Source organism: Tupaia chinensis, unplaced genomic scaffold (assembly GCF_000334495.1).
Source record: "Tupaia chinensis unplaced genomic scaffold, TupChi_1.0 Scaffold000688_1, whole genome shotgun sequence".
Classification (NCBI taxonomy): Eukaryota; Metazoa; Chordata; class Mammalia; order Scandentia; family Tupaiidae; genus Tupaia; species Tupaia belangeri.
The window spans coordinates 5,914,505-5,932,925 of NW_006160211.1; the positions used below are offsets into that span (position 1 = coordinate 5,914,505).

Genomic DNA, 18,421 nt, shown 5'->3' on the forward strand with positions numbered 1-18,421 from the left:
ACCCCCAGGGGGGATGGTCACGCCGCAATCCCTTCTCCTCCATTCTCCTCTCGGGATCTTGGGCACGCACGCACACGCACCTGGCATGAGTTTTAAGCCACTGGGTCCGGGACTTGAACCACGGTCGACTACGTGGGAGTCCAGCGACATAGCCATTACACTAACTGCTGGTCCCTCTCATCCTCTTAATATCATGACAATGGTTGTTAAAATTTCCAACAAATGGGGGCCAGCAGTGGTGGTTAAGGCACTGGACACTCCCACATGGCTGACTATGGTTGGAGTCCTGGACCTGGTGGCTTGCTTTCTTATTCTCCCTGTGTGTGTGTGTAAGACTGTTGGGTGACATATCCAATGACATACAAAGTTAATTTCATAAAATAGCAGGAGAAAAACACAGAATGGCACAAATCTCTTTGAACATGATGTATATTCATGCAAAAACACTTTAATTTTTCAAAATATTTAATTCTATTTGTTATTATTATTATTATTATTATATTAGTTTGACCAGAGAGAAAGGGAAAAGTGAGAAAGCAAGCCCCCAGATCTGGGACTCAAACTGCAATTGGGCATGTGGAAATCCAGTGCCCTTAACCACCATGCCACCTGCTGGCCCCATTAATTTTTATCCTTTAGTCAGCATTAACAAATTTTCTAAAGTTACACACATCTTGTGTTCTTAGAATTAAGCCAATGGGATAGCTAAATTGTAGCTTTCCTATACATTGTGGATCTGGTGAACTAAAATTTTTATGTAAGATTTTCTATCTATGGGGCCAGCCAGTGGTGTGGTGGTTAAGGCAGCTGAATCCCACATGGCTGTGTGGTTCAAGTCTCAGATCTGACAGCTTAAAATACATACCTGGTGCATGTACATGTTTGCCTAAAGTCCTGAGGAAAATGGAGGATGGTGGTATGGTTATCCCCTCTTTAAGGGGTGATTCTCACATTCACATTCCCTCTGTTGAGGGTACATACCCTACAGCAAATTTGAAAAAAGGGGATGGGATTTTTCATCTATGAATATGAATGGAATTGGTTTATAATTGTTCTTTCTGAAACTTTATCAAGTTTTTTTGTTGTTTTTTTGTTTCTTGTTTTTTAAATTGTCAGGAGTTTGCGTGCCAGAGAGACTAGAAAAACAGAGAGAAGAAAACACCACCCTATGGAACATGGTCATAGCACAATTCCTTTTCCTCCATGTCACCATCCTGTTGAGATTTGGGCACACACACACATGCCCAGCATGATTCTCTGGGGCCAAGATTCAAACTGTGGTAAGCCACGTGGAATATGGATCGTTTAACCACTAGGCCACAGGGTCAGCCCCTTTGTCATTTTGATATCAAAATTTTGACAGCTACTATATATACTTAAGTATTTGTATAAGCCTTAATTTTTACTTGACTTAAAATAAAACTGGACTCTATATTGATCTAGCATTTTTTTTTTTTTAAGAATTCTAAATATGGACTACTTTTTCAAGCTGTTGGGTCCAGGACTTGAACCATGATCAGCCATGTGGGATCTAGCCATTTTTTTTTTTTAAAGAGGTTTTTGCTATAAGGCGTGTACACTTGTCAGAAAGACAGAAAGTGAGGAATCACCCCCCCAGGAGGGACAGACATGCCGCAATCCCTTCTCCTCCATTCTCCTCTCCTCCTCTCGGGATCTTGGACATGCATGCACACACGCCCATTGCGAGTTTAAGCCACCAGGTCCACAACTTGAACTATGGTCGACTATGTGGGAGTTCAGCGACATAGCCATTATGCTAACTGCTGGGCCCAGGGATCTAGCCATCTTAACTACCAGGTCATAGGCTGGCCATAAGATTTTAAAATTGGCTTTACACTACCTTACTTTTTTTTTAGTTTGCGATAAGGCACATGTGCTCACCAGATAGAGTGTGTGTGTGGGGGGGTGGGAGTGACAAAGCGAGCCACCAGGTCCAGGACTTAAACCGTAGTTGGCCATGTGGGAGCCCAGAGCCTTAACCACTACCCCACCTGCTGGCCCCATGTTTTTTGTTTTAGTTTTTGCTAAGGGATTCATGCACTTGCTGGAAACGGAGAGGAAGGGAGAGAGAGAGAGAGAGAGAGAGAGAGAGAGAGAGAAATTGCCTCCAGGGGAGGGTGGGAGACCACACTACAATCCCTTCTCCTCCAGTCTTCTTGGGCATGCATGCACACACAGTCCACATGATTATCAAGCTGTCTGGTTTGGGACTTGAGCTGCATTCTCAGCCAGGTGGGATCCAGCCACCTTAACCTACACACCACCCATTGGCCAATGCCATTCACGGCACACCAGTTTTTATTTCTTCTTGAGTTAAGTTTTTAAATAACTTTAAGATGTAATGCACTTACCATATCTTCACCCATTTCAAGTGTGCAAATCATTGTTTTTTAATAAGTTCTCAGAATTGTGAATTAGTATTTAAGAACAGATTCTAGAAGTTTTTCATCACTTCCAAAAGAAAACCTTTACCCATTACAAATCACATTGCCCAGTCCTAGGCAACCACCAATCTAATTTTATAAATGTGCCTATTTGAGATATTTCATATAAATGGAATCATAAAATAGGTTGTACCATGTGACAACCTTCACTTACCACATTCTTGTGGTTAATGGGTTGTACCAATGTATCAATACTTCCCTTATTTTTCATTGTCCAACATTCCATCGCATGGATAATCCATTCATAAGTTGATGGACATTTAGATAGTTTTTTGGCTATTAGAAAAAAATGGTGCTATACATATTCATGTCCAAGATGTCGTGTGGACATACATTATCATCACTCTTAGGTTTATATGTAACTGTGGAACTGCTGAGTAACTCTATATTTAAACTTTTCTAGAACTGGCAAATGGCACCATTTTGCATTCCTACCACAACATATACGGGTTCCTATTTCTCCACACTCTCATTAACATCGGCATTGTCCACCTTTTATTACAGTCATCTTAGTAGATGTGATGTTACCTTTTCGTGGTTCTGACTAGTATTGTTCTAATGACTAAACATATTGAGAATCTTCTCATGTGCTTATTGACCATTTGTATATCCTCTTTGGAGAAATGTCTTCTGAAGTCTCATTTTTATTTAAAGAAAGTGCTGTAAATAGGTCTTCAAGTATTTTTTTCTTTATTCATGACAGAACATGTGTGTCTGCATGTGAGAAAGACAGAGGAATGAGAGATGAGCACTTGTGACAGGGTCTGGTAACACCGATATCCCCTTTCCCGTCTTCCAGCCTGTAGGATCTTTGACACTCACACATGTGCCTGTTGTGCTTTCAAGCTGACTGGGACAGGGATTTGAACCAATCAGTATGTGGGATCCAACTTTTCTTGAGTTGGCTCTCAAATCTCATTTTTAAATTGGGTTATTGAAAATTTCTCATTTTAAAACTTAAGTTACTTGTCTGTGTATTATTAATTTGTAACAGGTCCTTATATATTTTAGATACAAATCCCTTATGAGATATATGATTCGTAAAATATTTTCCCCATTCTGTGGGTTCATTTTTCCCTTTTTTAAAAATTGCTAGGGGGCCTGTGTGTTTGCCAGAGAGAGTGAGCGAGAGAGCACCTCCCAACGGGTCGATTGAAGTCATGCCGCAATCCTTTTTTCTTCCATTTCTCATCAAGAGTTTGGCATGTGTGCATACTTACTTGCTCTCTGGGATAATTTGATGATGCTCTTCCTTTTTAATTGTTGGAGAGCATGTGCACACTAGAGGCAGAGAGAGAGAAAGGAAGAAAGCACCTCTCAATGGGGTGTGGTTATGGCATGATCCTTTTTTCTTCAATTCTTCATCCTGTTAAGATTTTAGGTGTGTAGGGACCAGCAGTTGGCATAATGGCTATGTCACTGGACTCCCATGTAGTTGCAGTGGTTCGCATCCCGGACCCGGTGGCTTAAAACTCACGCCGGGCCCGTGTGCATGCGTGCCCAAGATCCCAAGAGGAGAAGGGATTGTGGCGTGGCCATCCCCTCTGGGGGGTGATTTCTCACTTTCTGTCTCTATGTCTCTCTCTGCCTGTCTGGCGAGCACATGCGCCTTATGGCAAAAACCCCTCCAAAAAAAAAAAAGATTTTAGGTGTGTATACACAAGTGTCCAGCATATTTTTCAAAGCATTTGGGTCAGGATTCAAACAACATTCATTAGAATCCAGCTCCTTTAACCACTAGGCTATGGGGGCCAGACCAATGATGCTCTTCTGATGAGTGTAAAGCTGTAAAATACCCTCTTCTGATAAGCTTTTTCTTTCAGAGAATGAAATTAAATACATGACAACTTTCTATGGTATTCAATAAACTGAGAACAGGCAACATTACTGAATTCATCATGGTAATTAAGATATAAATTTATTTCCATTTTCCTATGTCTTTTTTATTTTACTAAATTTACTACTTCTATTAGTAAGCCTTAATCCCCTAAATAAATATTTTTTAAAAAGAGGTACACTCTCAAGGTCAGCAGATGGCATGGTAGTCAAGGGCGCGGGACTCCCACATGGCTGACCGTGGTGTGAGTCCTGGACCTGTTGGCTCGTTTTCTCACTTGCCCTCTTGCTCTATTTCTTGCAGGTCAAATTGCAATCAATCAATCAATCAATAAATCAATAAAGTTGAAAAAATAATTCTAAAAAAAAAAAAGGTATACTCTTACATAGCAAAGAAACAAGGATAATGTTTCTCAGTTTCAAAGTTCTGATTTGTGAGGTAAGCCAAGTTCAATACAAAAACTTTTCTTCAATCAAATGAAAGCAGAGGATCATAAAAACCTTTCTGGGCTCCACGGCACAGCAGTAATGTACTGCTGAAGAAAAACTGGAAGCACAACCAAGATTTGAATTTATGGCTCACTCGGTCATGCTAAAACACACAGGGCACACACATGAATGCCTAGGATCCAAAAGGCAGGAGACTCTAGAGGATGCTGTGCTTCTCTCTCTCACGTGCTCTTATCAAAAATAAGGGGGAAAAAACTCATAAAGAGCCAGCAGGTGGTGTGGAGGTTAAGGTGGTGGTATCCCACATGGCTGTCTGCACAGTTGAGTCCTAGACCTGGCGGCTTAAAGATCACACAGGGCACGTGTGGATTATGCCCAAAATCTCCAGAGAAGAGTGGAGAAAAAGGGATTGTGGCATGGCCAACTCCTGGGGGGTGATTTCTCACTCCCTGCCCCCTATCTTTCTCTGGCAAGTGTATGTACTCCATAGAAAACTAAAAAAAAAGTATTTAATTAAAAATTTAAAAACATCTTTTGGGACTGCGGACGAATCGGCGTTTGTAAGGGCTGGTAGAGTTTAGGGTGTCTGCACTTGAGGTGCTTTCGGCGCGAAAGATGTCGGGCCTGGCCGCTGCAAGCCCTGCCCTGGCTGAGTCACAGGAGAAGCCGCTGAAGCCCTGCTGCGCCTGCCCCAAGACCAAGAAGGCGTGCGATGCGTCCATCATCGAGAAAGGAGAAGAGCACTGTGGACATCTAATTGAGGCCCACAAGGAGTGCATGAGAGCCCTGGGATTTAAAATATGAAATGGTGATCTGCTCTGTGAGTGAATAATTCCTGAAGAATGAAGATTTAACTACTTTGGGGAGTTTTTTGATGAGCTTTAATAAATGGAAAAAGTATAATTTATTTTAAAAAAGATAAGAAAATATCCCTATTCAAAACAAAACAAAACAAAACAAAACAACCCTTTTGTAGGGCCTGTCCAAATAAAGGCTGGCCACATTGGTGTGTGCCTATTATCCCAGTAACCCAAGAGGCTAAGGCAGGAGGATTATAAGTTTGAGGCTGGCCTGGGCCACGAAGCAGGACCCTGTTCAGAAAAGAGCTGGGTATAGCAGCACATGACTAATCTCAGCTGGAAGGCTGAAACAAGAGAACTGCAACATGTTGAGACTCTCCACCCTAGCCCCCTCCCCCAATCCTTTTGCAAATCATTGATCTTATCAGGTTCCTATGGTTCTGAAGCATAACATTCAAGGATTTTATCTTTAAGTATGATTCAGCATGTATAGCAAGTATGTTAGAGAAATAAAAACAAAATACATGTCTACAATCATGCTTTCCAAAGTATAAATAAATCTTTACTTCGGGATCTTAGAATCAAAATTAGTACCACAGTATTCAAAATCGAACCTAATAACAAAATGGCCAAGAGCATAATAATAATAGCCAACATTTATATAAAATGGTACTATGTGTCAGGAACTAAGTGCTTTTATCTCATTTATTTCCCATAACAACCCTATAAAGGAGGTACTATTATTATACCCACAGATGAATAGACAAGGCCAGAATTTGTCCAAGGTAAGCTGCCCAGCTGGTAGGCAGTGCTGGAATGATCTTCAAACTCAGGCATCCTGGCTTGGGAATCTGTGCTCCCAACCATTATGCTATATAATGTCTCTTGATATGAGCTACTAATATTTAAAACACCAGACACACCTTCCTTCCTAACCTTGATAAACATGGGACAAAAAATATCCTTTTGCTCCTGGATGTAAACATTTTCAACATATTATATACTTTTCAACTGATAACCTGTTGCCAATTTTGAGCCCCTTGATTTCATTTTGACTAATTCCCACCCCCACACCAGTACTTGGTCTTTATGTGACTGCATTTGTATTAGTCTCTTCTTAGAATAGCCAAAAGGTATGAAATTAAGCCTTGTTTGTCCAAAATAAAAAATAAGTTAACGCAACCACCTCCCTAACTCTAACAACTCTCTTATCAAGCCCTCCAAGACTTGCTCTGAAAAGTCTTGCCAGTACTGATAACCAGAGTATCCTACCAGAAGCACATTATGCCCTGGGCCATGACACTGTCAAAGCAACCTCCTCAGTGCTTCTCTACTGCATGTATAGTGAGGAGCAAGATGGGAGTAGGGTGCTAGTAGAAGTTATGGCAGTAAATAAAAAATACATTTTCTAGAAACATGTACATTTCATGAAAATAGTATGTTAAGACCCTATCAAGCCAAATAAAAAAATGATAAGTTTTATTTTCCTAAAAAAATCTTGGGCTATAAAACAGACAATTCTTAAAAGCTATATGAAGAAATTTCTAAAACACACAAAGGAAAACTCTCATCTACCAAATTATTTACATGTCTAGGGTCCACACTTAAAAACATGGGCCCCCAGGTATAATACAGACGTAAGAGCAGTGTATGGTAATATTCTTGGGAGGAAGTCTATTACCACAGACTGCTGTGGTACTTCCCATGACAGGACATAACCCAATTAGCATCTGCTAACAGGTACAATGCACAGAGGGTTTAGGACCTTGGCTTTGATGATTTCTGAAGTTAAGAAACAAAATCAAACTGGCTTCCACTGGGCATGTTAGTGGCCTAAAGTCAGTAATCACAATCACGAGGTTTCTGAATGGCTCTCAATTTGGAGGCAGAGTAATCCGATACTTTTTACACATGCCCTCTACCTTAACAATATAATTACTAATTATCCTACAAACAGTTATTGTTAAACTCTTTTAAAAACACAAAAGGAGTTTCCTAAAGACAAAAAAAAAGAAGTCCAGATTCATCGAAGATGAATAAAAAATGTCTATTACTTTCCTAAGGTCACTTTCTTCCTTTACTCCTGTTTAAATGCAAAAGCTGACAGTTTCTGATTTGTAGAAAGATCTAAAGATTTTTGCTTTTTAGGGGCATTCAGATTTTCCTTTTCTTTTTCTTCCTGGTTTTCTGTTTCATCACTTTCGCCAGCCACACGTTTTCGCTTCTTTGCTTCAGCTTCATCACTTGCAGTTTCTCCCTTGGCTTTTTTAGTCCATGCCTTTGTAAAATATTGGGGGAATGAAAAGATTTTTAAGCAATAACAAAGAAATAGGAAGAAAACAAGTTACTTATTTTTCCAGGGAACATTCTCATACATAAAGCAGAATAATTAGCACTTGAATTGTCAAGGTAATCATTAAGAATTTTCACTGTTAACAAATCTTTTATTATTTGATTGAAGAGTTCATTAGAAAATTTACACCTGATGTATACACTATTTCAACTGAAACTGCCACAGTCAAAACACAGAATAGTTCCAACACTGCAAGAATCTATCGTGTTGCCCAATGTCCCAAATATACACTCAGGCCTAGCACCTAGCAACCATTACTCAATTCTCCATCCCTATTATGTTAATTCAGGGATGAATAACATATAGTATAAATTAACATACAGTATGTATTCTTTTTCTTATTTTATTTTTTAAATTTTATTTACTTTTTAAATTTGACCACAGAGGGACAGAGTCAGAGAGAGACTGGCAGAGAGACAGAGGAAAAGTGAGAAAGCAAGCTGCCAGGTCTGGGACCCAAATCACGGTCGGCCACATGGGGGTCCAGCGACCCCAACCACCACGCCACCTGCTGGCTCCAGTATGTATTCTTTTAGGATTGGTTTTTATTCACTCAGCAAGCATCAAACAAGGTCCACTCATTTCATCTGTCTCCTAATTTTACATACATACATATATATATATATATATGTAAAATACTTTAAATATATATATATTAATATATATTTTAAAGATAGGGTCTTGCTATGTTGTGATTTTTTGCCTTAGCCTCCTGAGTACCTGGGACTAGAGGCACATGCCAACGTGGCCTTTAAGGTGGGCTGTGACTCAAACCCAAGCCTCTATGTGGCCTCAGCTTGCCAAATAGCAGCATCAACCAGCATCTACTACTACAGCTAGGAGCCCAAATCTCTTATTTATTAAAGAAAAGGGGCCCACTGAGAACAGCAGTTGGCATAATTGTTATGTCGCTGGACTCCCATGTAGTTGACTGCAGTTCAAGTCCTGGACCCAGTGGCTTAAACTCATGCTGGGCACGTGTGCGTGCCCAAGATCCTGAGAGGAGAATGGAGGAGAAGGGATTGTGGCATGGCCATCACCCCTGGGGAGTGATTTCTCGCTTTCTGTTTTTCTGTCTCTCTCTGTCTTTCTGCCGAGCACACGCACCCTATAGCAAAAAGCCTCTCCAAAAAAAAAAAAAAAAAAAAGACCCATCAAGCTATATGGAATTTCCCATGCTAACAGTCTGAATTTAGGTAAGTGTTTACAGTTTACCTTCAAACTACTGATTCCACTTTTAAGCCTGCACAAACACAGTCACAACTTTTGCCAAGTTTCTTCCTCTTTTGCAGTATAAGGTCTTATTCACTCAGATGCCATTTTATCTAATTCTTTAGAATTTTTATCCTTTTATAAGTACCATACTTACAAAACATGAGAAACTAAAATTACTGTGGTTCTAAATGAGCCTAGAGGTAGTTAGAGCAGTTTCTAGATTCCTCATTACGCAATACTTTTAAGTCATAAAACTCCACTTATCAAAGCAATTATCAATATCACCAGTGTGCTCCAGCCAAACACTGCCTCCCTTGAGGAAGCGAAATCGGGGTTTTAATTGGTATTCCATACATATTCCTTCTCTTTGCAATAGGAGGCCTCTCCTACCTTCCTTCATAAGTGCACACGAGGAGCAAGCCACCTGTCCCAATTTCCAAGTGAAAGGCTGGAATAGAATACCAGCACTTCCTTCCTAAAGGATTATTGTCTTAGTGTTTAATATATAAGTAGAAAGTGTTTTTAAAAGTTCTTACAAAGACCCTAAAGTAGTAATCTAAAAATGTAACTTCATTTTTATTTCTTCATCTTTTTTTTTTCTTTTGATTTATAACGAATGTACTTTTTCTTGGGGTATTCACCTAACTTAAAATACACAGGAACGGGAACCAGCAATTAGTGTAATGGCTATGTCGCTGGACTCCCACGTAGTCGACCGCGGTTCGCATCCCGGACCCGGTGGCTTAAAACTCATGCCGGGCGCGTGTGCGTGCGTGCCCAAGATCCCGAGAGGAGAATGGAGGAGAAGGGATTGTGGCGTGACCATCCCCCCTGGGGGGTGATTTCTCGCTTTCTGTCTCTATGTCTCTCTCTGTCTGTCTGGCAAGCGCACACGCCCTACAGTGAAAATCTCTCAAAAAAAAAATACACAGGAACATGTACAAATAAAAACATATAACTAAATAATAATTAATACATATGTGCAAAGCTGACACTTCACATTTACTTAATTTCCTCTCCATTATGAGTTTATTGGGGAACCAGTAGATGGCATGATGGTTACATTGCTGGACTCCCACATAGTTAATTGCAATTCAAGTCTCAGATCTGGTGGATTAAAACTCACCAGGCACGTGTGTGTGTATGCTCAAAATCTCAAGAGGAGAAGGGATTGTGGTGTGGCCATCCCCCAGGGGGTGATTTCTCTGTCACTCTGGTGAGTGTATGTGCCCTTTAGCAAAACTGTCTCTCAAATAAATAAATAATAAATAAATAGAATTTATTGGATGTATTCAATTTCTGAAACCAGAAAAAGGCATCTCTATAATAAGGATTTTTTACACCTGGATTATGTGCTAAGATGTCAATTTCAGAACAATTATCCTTACCTTTCTTTCTTCAGCTGACAACACTCTAAATCGAATCATTCCTTCTTTTATTATATCTGCTTCTTCTGAAAAGTCAGGATTGTCAGATAATATGTTACCTCTATTTTCTTCTAGCCATATCTGGAACCCAGTCTTTGGCCTAAAATAACAATTATGTGAAAGTTTTATATTTAAAACATAGTTTAAAGTGCTTTGTGAGTTTTCAAGTTAGTAATTGCTATTAATCTGTGCACACCTATGTAAAGAAAGGGAGACATAATTACACTTGTTAATATTTACATTACATTAAACTGCCTGGAGATCACAGGATTAATGAACTGAAAAACTCTTTGTAAGATCAATTTAAAAGTATTACCATTTGTATTTTCCAAGTACATTAGAACTCTGTACTTCAAACTCATAAATGTTGATAAGCTAACGGTTTCCAACTCTATTTAACGCCTTTGGCCTTGGTAGCCACCCCCCCCACACACCTCCCCTCGTGTCTACCACCTTAACCACACCACCTGCTGGCCCCTGTAGGAATAAGTTTACTGGGGCCACCGGCAGGTGGTGTACTGGTTAAGGCACTGAACTCCCTCATGGTTGACTGTGGTTTAAGTCCTGGACCTGGCAGGCTGTGTTCTCATTTTACCTTTCTCTCTCTGGTCAAATTAAAATAAGGATGATAATGATAAAATAAATTAAATTAAAAAACCACAATTCTTAACAAATGAAGTTTATTACAATATTAATAGTTTAATAACTTACCAGATATTTGAAAATAAACAAATTTCAAGTAATTTTCTCAATGTAATCATACCTCCAGAAAAATAGAATTAAAAACCAGAAATCAATGCTTAATAAAAGGTTTGTGAATTTCTGGAAATAAAGATCCATTTTAATCAAACTTAGGGTAATGTCTCTCGAGAGAATAGAGAAGAGTCTGCATGCAATATGGTCATTCCCCCTGGAGGAAGAGGGTTGCTTTTTTACTTTACCTCTCTCTTTCTCTCTGTGGTGAGCACACAAACTCTATAGAAAACAAAGAAACAAAAAAACCCAAAAAACCAAAAACCAAAAAACAAACAACAAAAACAAAAAACTAAACATAATTTAGAAAAGAAAAAAAATATAAAGACCATAGTTACTCCCTCAAATTATACTGGCTAAGATGTTAAAGAAATGAAGCAGTCAATGCTGAAAAAGAAATGGTGGCTTTTTAAATTTAACTGATATATTTAAAATAAATCTAGCAATCTGGCATAGCATAGGTCAAGAAATCTGGTAACAGTGTTGGCAGACAAATAACATATGGACAAACAGGGGCTCTCATATTGCTGGGAGTATACAAAAGACATAACATCAGGGCAAGCCACAGTGGCCCAGGTGGGAGCTTGCCACTACCTAAAACTGGAGCCATATGGAAGGCTCAGTCCAGGCTCAATCGGCATATGCTAGGCACACCCATGGGAATGCCCATGATCCTGGCTAGATGGAATAGTGAAGGATTACAGCATGGTGAGACCCTGTTGGGAGTCCCCATCTGTAGCTGGAATGGTGAAGGATCACAACATGGTGAGACCCTGTTGGAGGTCCCCATCTCTCTCTCTCCATGAAAGAACTAAAAGTTTTAAAAAATTGATACATCAATGCAGAACAATTTTGCAATATCTGTTGAAATAATAAGTGCACATTAACTTAAATCATACAGGAATCAATATCTATATTTGCATGTGTGAGAAATGACATTTATACAAAATTACTAATTGCAGCAGTGTTCATACTAGCAGAAGACCAGCAACTACTTCTGTCCTCCATAAGTAGAGAACTAAGTGAAGTGTATCTATTTGATGGATGTAAAAAAAAATTAAAGAAGCTCTTTATGCAGCAATAGGAAAAGATCTGCAAAAGCAGCAAAAAAATGTATAGAAGAATGTATATGCTACCATTTGTGTAAAACTAAAAATATAGACAAATACATGTATTTGTACATGCACAGAATAAGTTTGGAAAGCTACACAAGAAACTTGTGCAGTAATTTTTTTTTTTTTTTGAGAGTGGAACTGGTGAACAGGAAAGAGATTTACTTTCATCAAACACCTTTTGTATCTTTTGCTGTTTTCTCTCAAATAACCACATTATGTAAAAAGAAATAAAAACATGCATTATAAAATATGGTGTCCCAAAAAAGGGTATCAACAATTTAAAACACATACACAACTTACTAAAGCTATCTTAGTAAGTAATGCAAATAAACATTAATCAATATTTGTGGCTTCCTTAAAGTCTCAAGTGTTCAGAATGCCCACTACCAGTGCCAATATATTACTTATAATAGAGAAAGACAGAGTTGTGTAAGTTTGTACTGTTGCTGTGTGCTTTGTATTGGGACACCAAATTTCTCTATGTACTCACTTTTGGTTTTCAGTGCTTTCAGGACAAATAGCTGGGGTTTCAGATAATGAATTTTTAAGATTTTCTTCTTTCAATTCTTCTGCTTTATCAGCTGGAGAAGTTCTTTTCTGGAAATAGGATGCTGCAGATGCCTATAAAAACAGATAAGAACACTGCAATAAAATCTAGTACACATTTTTTTGGCTAACCAGTGGTGTGGTGGTTAAAGTAGATGGGTCCTACATAGCCGACTAAGTGGTTCAAGTCCCACACATGGCAGCCTGAAAAACACGCAAGACTAGCGTACATGTGTATGCACGTGCATGCGCATGCGCTCAGGATCCAAAGAGGAGAATCGAGAAGGGACTGTACTGTGGCCATCCTCCCTAGAAGACTGCTTTCTCACTCTTTCTATCTCCCCACCCCAGGGAGCACACACACCCTATAGAAAAAATTTTTAAGAGAAAAAAAAATCTAGTATGCTTTTATGTTACAAGCAAGCTCTGAAAAATGTGAAAAACATCTATAATTATTTAGAATTCTTAATCCAATATATATAGTCTTGAGTTCTCAGTCAAAAATAAACATGGAGGGAACCAGCAGTTAGCGTAATGGCTATGTCGCTGGACTCCCACGTAGTTGACTGCGGTTCGTGTCCCGGACCCGGTGGCTTGAAACTCACGCCGGGCGCGTGTGCGTGCGTGCCCAAGATCCCGAGAGGAGAATGGAGGAGAAGGGATTGTGGCGTGACCATCCCCCCTGGGGGGTGATTTCTTGCTTTCTGTCTCTATGTCTCTCTCTGTCTGTCTGGTGAGCACACGCGCCCTACAGTGAAAAATCTCTCCAAAAAATAAATAAATAAATAAATAAACATGGACACAAACCCAAAAAGATTATACTTCATATTCCATGTTTTATAGATGAATATAAATTATACGAAATAAAAGAGATAAACAACAGATCTATCTGATGACAAATCTGGATAAAATATGAAAAGGATAAAGTCAGGATACATAACAATGAAAAATTTAAGGCCATATACTATACCAGTCATATTAAATAAGAATATGCCTCAACTATCTGGGAGGGTTTTAAAAATATATAGATGAAAGCCTAGGGCCTAGGCACATATGATTTTTTTTAAAGAATTATTGTATTGAATTTTATTTATTATTACTACTTTTTAGTTTGAACAGAGAGAGAATGAGAAAGTGGGAAAGCAAATTACCAGGTCCAGGACTCAAACTGTGGTAGGCCATGTGGGAGTCCAGCGCCCCAACCACACCACCTACTGGCCTGGCACATAAGATTCTAAGAAGCAAGTCTTGGGGGCCAGCAGGTGGTGTAGTGAAGGTGCTGGATTTCCACATGGCTGACCACAGTTTGAGTCCTGGACCTGACAGCTTAAAACTCAAGCCAGGTGCATGTGCATGTGTGCCCAAATCCCGAGGCGAATGGAGAAGGGATTCCAGCATGGCCATCTCTCTTGGGTGTGTGTGTGTGTGTGTGTGTGTGTGTGTGTGTGTGTGTGATTCTTTGCTTTCTGTCTTTGTCTCTGGCAAGCATACGTGCCCTATAGAAAAACTCTATCAAAAACAAACAAAAAGACTCTGAAGAGGTCCAACTATAATGGCACATAAGTAGTATCTCTGCTTAGGAGACAAGAAGCCTCATGGGAGGCATGGATTTGGTTCCTGGGTAAACATAAACATGCTGGGCATGAATACATATAGCTGTAATCCTAGCTAAATGGGAGGTTGGAACATGAGGACTGGACTGCAACACTGTAGGATCCTGTCAGAAAATATCTCTCTCTGTCTCTTTTCCCTTTCACTTCTTTCTCTCTACCTCTTTTGCTCTTATAAAAGAAAAAAACAAAATGATTCTGACATAAAACCAGAGTTGAACCTGATTCACCAGTTCAATTATAAAAGAACTGGAAGGATCATCAGGTCGTGTGGTGGTTAAGGGCACTGGACTTTCATATGGCCGACTGTGGTTCGAGTCCTGAACATGGAGGCTTGCTTTCTCACTGTCCCTTTCCCTCTCTTTCCCCTCTCTCTCTGGAAATATCAAAATGATAATAACAAATAAAGTTAAAATAAAGTAATTCTTTAAAAAAAATAAAAGAAGTGAAACCTATCCCACATGTAAAACAGTGAACAAAACTGAAGACAGCATGCTGTTTCCTGCAGGTGTAGGTAGTTGAAATAGTACCTGCTTAGACTTTGGCTTTGGAATCAGAGGCTTTATAACCGGAGACGTTTTATTATTTGCTGCTCGATTAGGTGCAGTGGATTTCTTGGATGACTTGTTTATATTGTCTAAAATACTAGTTGAACGTGGTGAATTCATTGACATGGTTGGCTCTTTGGAACTGGCTGGTACCTAAAGAACAAACTAGTGTTAGCCTCTTATATTTAAAGAAGGAAAAAAAATCTCAGATTTGTTTTTCCTTTAAATTTCTGTTAACTTTACATTGTTGTGATATCTTTGGAAATGAATATATTTGGTACAGTTCAAATTAGGATTACGGTGTATACTCCCAAATGTCACATCTCCAAACAGAGAGTATCTTTCAAAAGCACAGAAAAGTAGAAAATACAACTCTTAGCCCAAGAGGAAACCAGTGCTGCTTTCTTCTCTGTTTTCACAATGATCAGTCTTTACTGCTTCCAAGACTGGAGAGGGTCATTTCATCACCTGAAAATACTTCTTTGCATGAAAATGTGCCTAAATAATAGAAAATAACACCAGAAAGAGTTTACCTTGAAGGGGTTTACTCGTCCTTGGTTACTACAGGTAACTGCACCTTTCACAAGAAAGAAACTTTTGTTTAACTGTGGTAAAAAAAATAGATAACTTTCGACCTACTAGATAGAATATTTTAGCCTAATTATATAAAATCAAATGTACTTTTGTTCTTTAACTATAGATTAACTATAGATGTGCTCTTTTCTGTTTCCAAGACAAATTAAAACCATGATATGGGAACTACCCCAATTTGCCACCATGACATGCCCAACATGTACAGGTCTATCCTTTTTTTCCTGTTACCATGGTAGCATGGTGCCTTATTTTAGCTAAGGCTATTAGTCCCTTTATTGTGCTCTGGACCCTACCTTCTCCTGTTTTAAGAAATTTGCCCTATCAATGGTCCTTCCCAATTCTGACTTTTCCCTCTTGAATAGCTCAAGTCTCCCAACTTAAACAACAATAAAAAACAAACTCTCTCCACCCCATGTTCTTTCTAGCCATCACTTTCTTATCCCCCTTACCAAGCCAAATCTCTCATTGACATTGTTCCCATTTCTTCACAGCCCATATACTCTTCCATACAATTTAATGCAACTTCCAGCCCTACTACTGCACTGACTCTCCTCTCGCTGTGGCCCCAATAATCTCTGTAAGGGTAGATTTTCAGTCATCTTGTTTGATCTCTCAGTAGCATTCTATAGCTGTTTCTTTCTTCTTGATACCTTTGCATCCTTTGATTTCTGATACAGCATTCCCTGACTTATTTCCTTCCCCTCTGGACCCATAGTCTCTTTCTCTTTCAACAGTTCCTCCTTCTATTCTACCTGATGCTTAAATGTTGGGATTCCCTAGACCTAAGCTCATTTTTCTTATTTTATATATTCTCCCAATGTTTGCTCATCCATGTTCATGGTTTAAATTGATGTACTTATGCCAGTGATTTTCACATCATATCTCTAAGCCAGACTACTTTCCTAAATTTTTGATCCAAGTATCCAACTGTCTATATGGCATTTCACCAAGTAGTAATTCATCACCTTCCTATCTATACTTGCTTTTCTCTGGTATTTCCCGACTCAGACAACGGCACTATCGTCCACTCAAGTCAGAAACTGAAGGTCATTCTTCACACTTGAACTCCAACCCTCTCTACATCACCTTCTGAAACACTTTTTCAGTGCTACCCATTCACCGTCACCACCATGTCCCAAACCACTTTTCAATCTCACTTGGACTGCCTCAGTCATCTCCTTATATCTGATCCTCCTTAGCACAGTGTGCCATGCAATGTCCCTGCTCCGAACCCACAAAGCCTCTCAGAGACCTTAGAATAAAGATTAAATCTTTAATACAGCCTATGCAGATTTGCATTGCTTGATTCCCACCTGTTGCTCCAAAACTCTTCAGATCTGCTTTCTCCTTGCTCTCAGTATTGTTAACACCACCTTTTCAGTCTTTATTCATGCTATGCCTTAAGCTCAAGTGTATTTCCTCTGCTCCTGCTCCCATCCCATTCTTCAAATCTCTGCTTTAAACATTCCATGAAGCTTTCCTTTGGTTCCCTACCCACTCTCTGCCATGTATCAGACTATAGCAACTTGTTAATGATCTTTTAAAACTACACTTTTTTGAAGTTAATTTTTTCATCAAAGAAATAACATGCACATAATGTAGTCCTACATGGATTATGCTTAAAGAAAAAAAGCAATGGGACCAGCAGTTAGCATAATGGCTATGTTGCTGGACTCCCACGTAGTCGACCGCGGTTCGAGTCCAGGACCCGGTGGCTTAAACTCACGCCGGGCATGTGTGCATGTGTGCCCAAGATCCCGAGAGGAGAATGGAGAATGGATTGTGGCGTGGCCATCCCCCCTTGGGGGTGATTTCCGGCTTTCTATCTCTCTGTCTTTCTCGCAAGCGCATGCGTCCCTATAGCAACCCCCCCCAAAAGCAGTCTCTTGCTCCAACCTTTTCCATTACCCTAGTACCACTTCCCAAACACACAACTACTTTAACACCTTTAAACTGTTTCTCTAGCATTCTGCATGTTTCCTTAGTGATACTCAGATTTGTCCTCACTATCTATCTTTCTAGTTGGGCTGAATAGCAGTAAGACAGGGATCAACCATCTGTATCAGCCATCTGTGTCTGCTTGACTTCTGTATCCTCCATCTAGAAAAATGCCTGGCACACAATAGGTATTCAATAAATATTTGTTAAATGATCATAGTTGCATAAATACCTCTGATTAAAACAGAACACACACAAACCAACAAAAACAGGCCTAAGAGAGATAAGGTACATTTCAGCAGATATATCATCTTATAATCGACTTGTAAAATTTTCTTCATATTACAAACTTACAAATATTCCTCACCTGACTTGGATGGAACATCAGAGGAATCTGCACATTTGGAAAATGGGTTCTGTCCTATAGAATAATTAAGATAAAACAATGCAATGTAAATGGGAGAAATAAAGGCATCCTCAATATTCAACAAGTAAATAGTAAAGACATCTTTAAAAAAGTAGCAGATGGGGACCAGCAGATAGCATAATGGCTACGTTGCTGGACTCCCATGTAGTTGACCGTGGTTCAAGTCCTGGACCCCGTGGGGCTTAAACTCATGCCAGGCACATGTGCATGTGTGCCCAAGATCCCAAGAGGAGAATGGAAGAGAAGGGATTGCGGCGTGGCCATCCTCCCTGAGGAGTGATTTCTCACTTTCTATCTCTCTGTCTCTATCTTTCTGGTGAGTGCACATGCCCTATAGCAAAAAC

The 18,421-nt window shown here is 39.5% G+C and overlaps 1 protein-coding gene and 1 pseudogene across 2 annotated transcripts in view; one reads left to right on the forward strand and one right to left on the reverse strand.

Annotated features, from left to right (window-relative positions):
• The first annotated feature begins 5,272 nt into the window (after nucleotides 1–5,272).
• Nucleotides 5,273–5,680, forward strand: LOC102468256 (cytochrome c oxidase copper chaperone pseudogene; annotated as a pseudogene).
• Nucleotides 5,681–6,088: 408 nt separating this feature from the next.
• WDHD1 (WD repeat and HMG-box DNA binding protein 1) overlaps nucleotides 6,089–18,421 on the reverse strand; it is a 71,952-nt gene continuing 59,619 nt past the window's right edge. For both annotated transcript variants that reach the window (XM_014592437.1, XM_006160567.3), the window contains 6 exons: nucleotides 18,018–18,071; nucleotides 15,652–15,695; nucleotides 15,101–15,271; nucleotides 12,905–13,035; nucleotides 10,508–10,646; nucleotides 6,089–7,829 (listed from right to left, as the gene is read on the reverse strand). In XM_014592437.1, coding sequence (XP_014447923.1) covers nucleotides 7,629–7,829; nucleotides 10,508–10,646; nucleotides 12,905–13,035; nucleotides 15,101–15,271; nucleotides 15,652–15,695; nucleotides 18,018–18,071 — 740 coding nt within the window. In that variant the 3' untranslated portion in view covers nucleotides 6,089–7,628. The remainder of the gene's footprint in view (nucleotides 7,830–10,507; nucleotides 10,647–12,904; nucleotides 13,036–15,100; nucleotides 15,272–15,651; nucleotides 15,696–18,017; nucleotides 18,072–18,421) is intronic.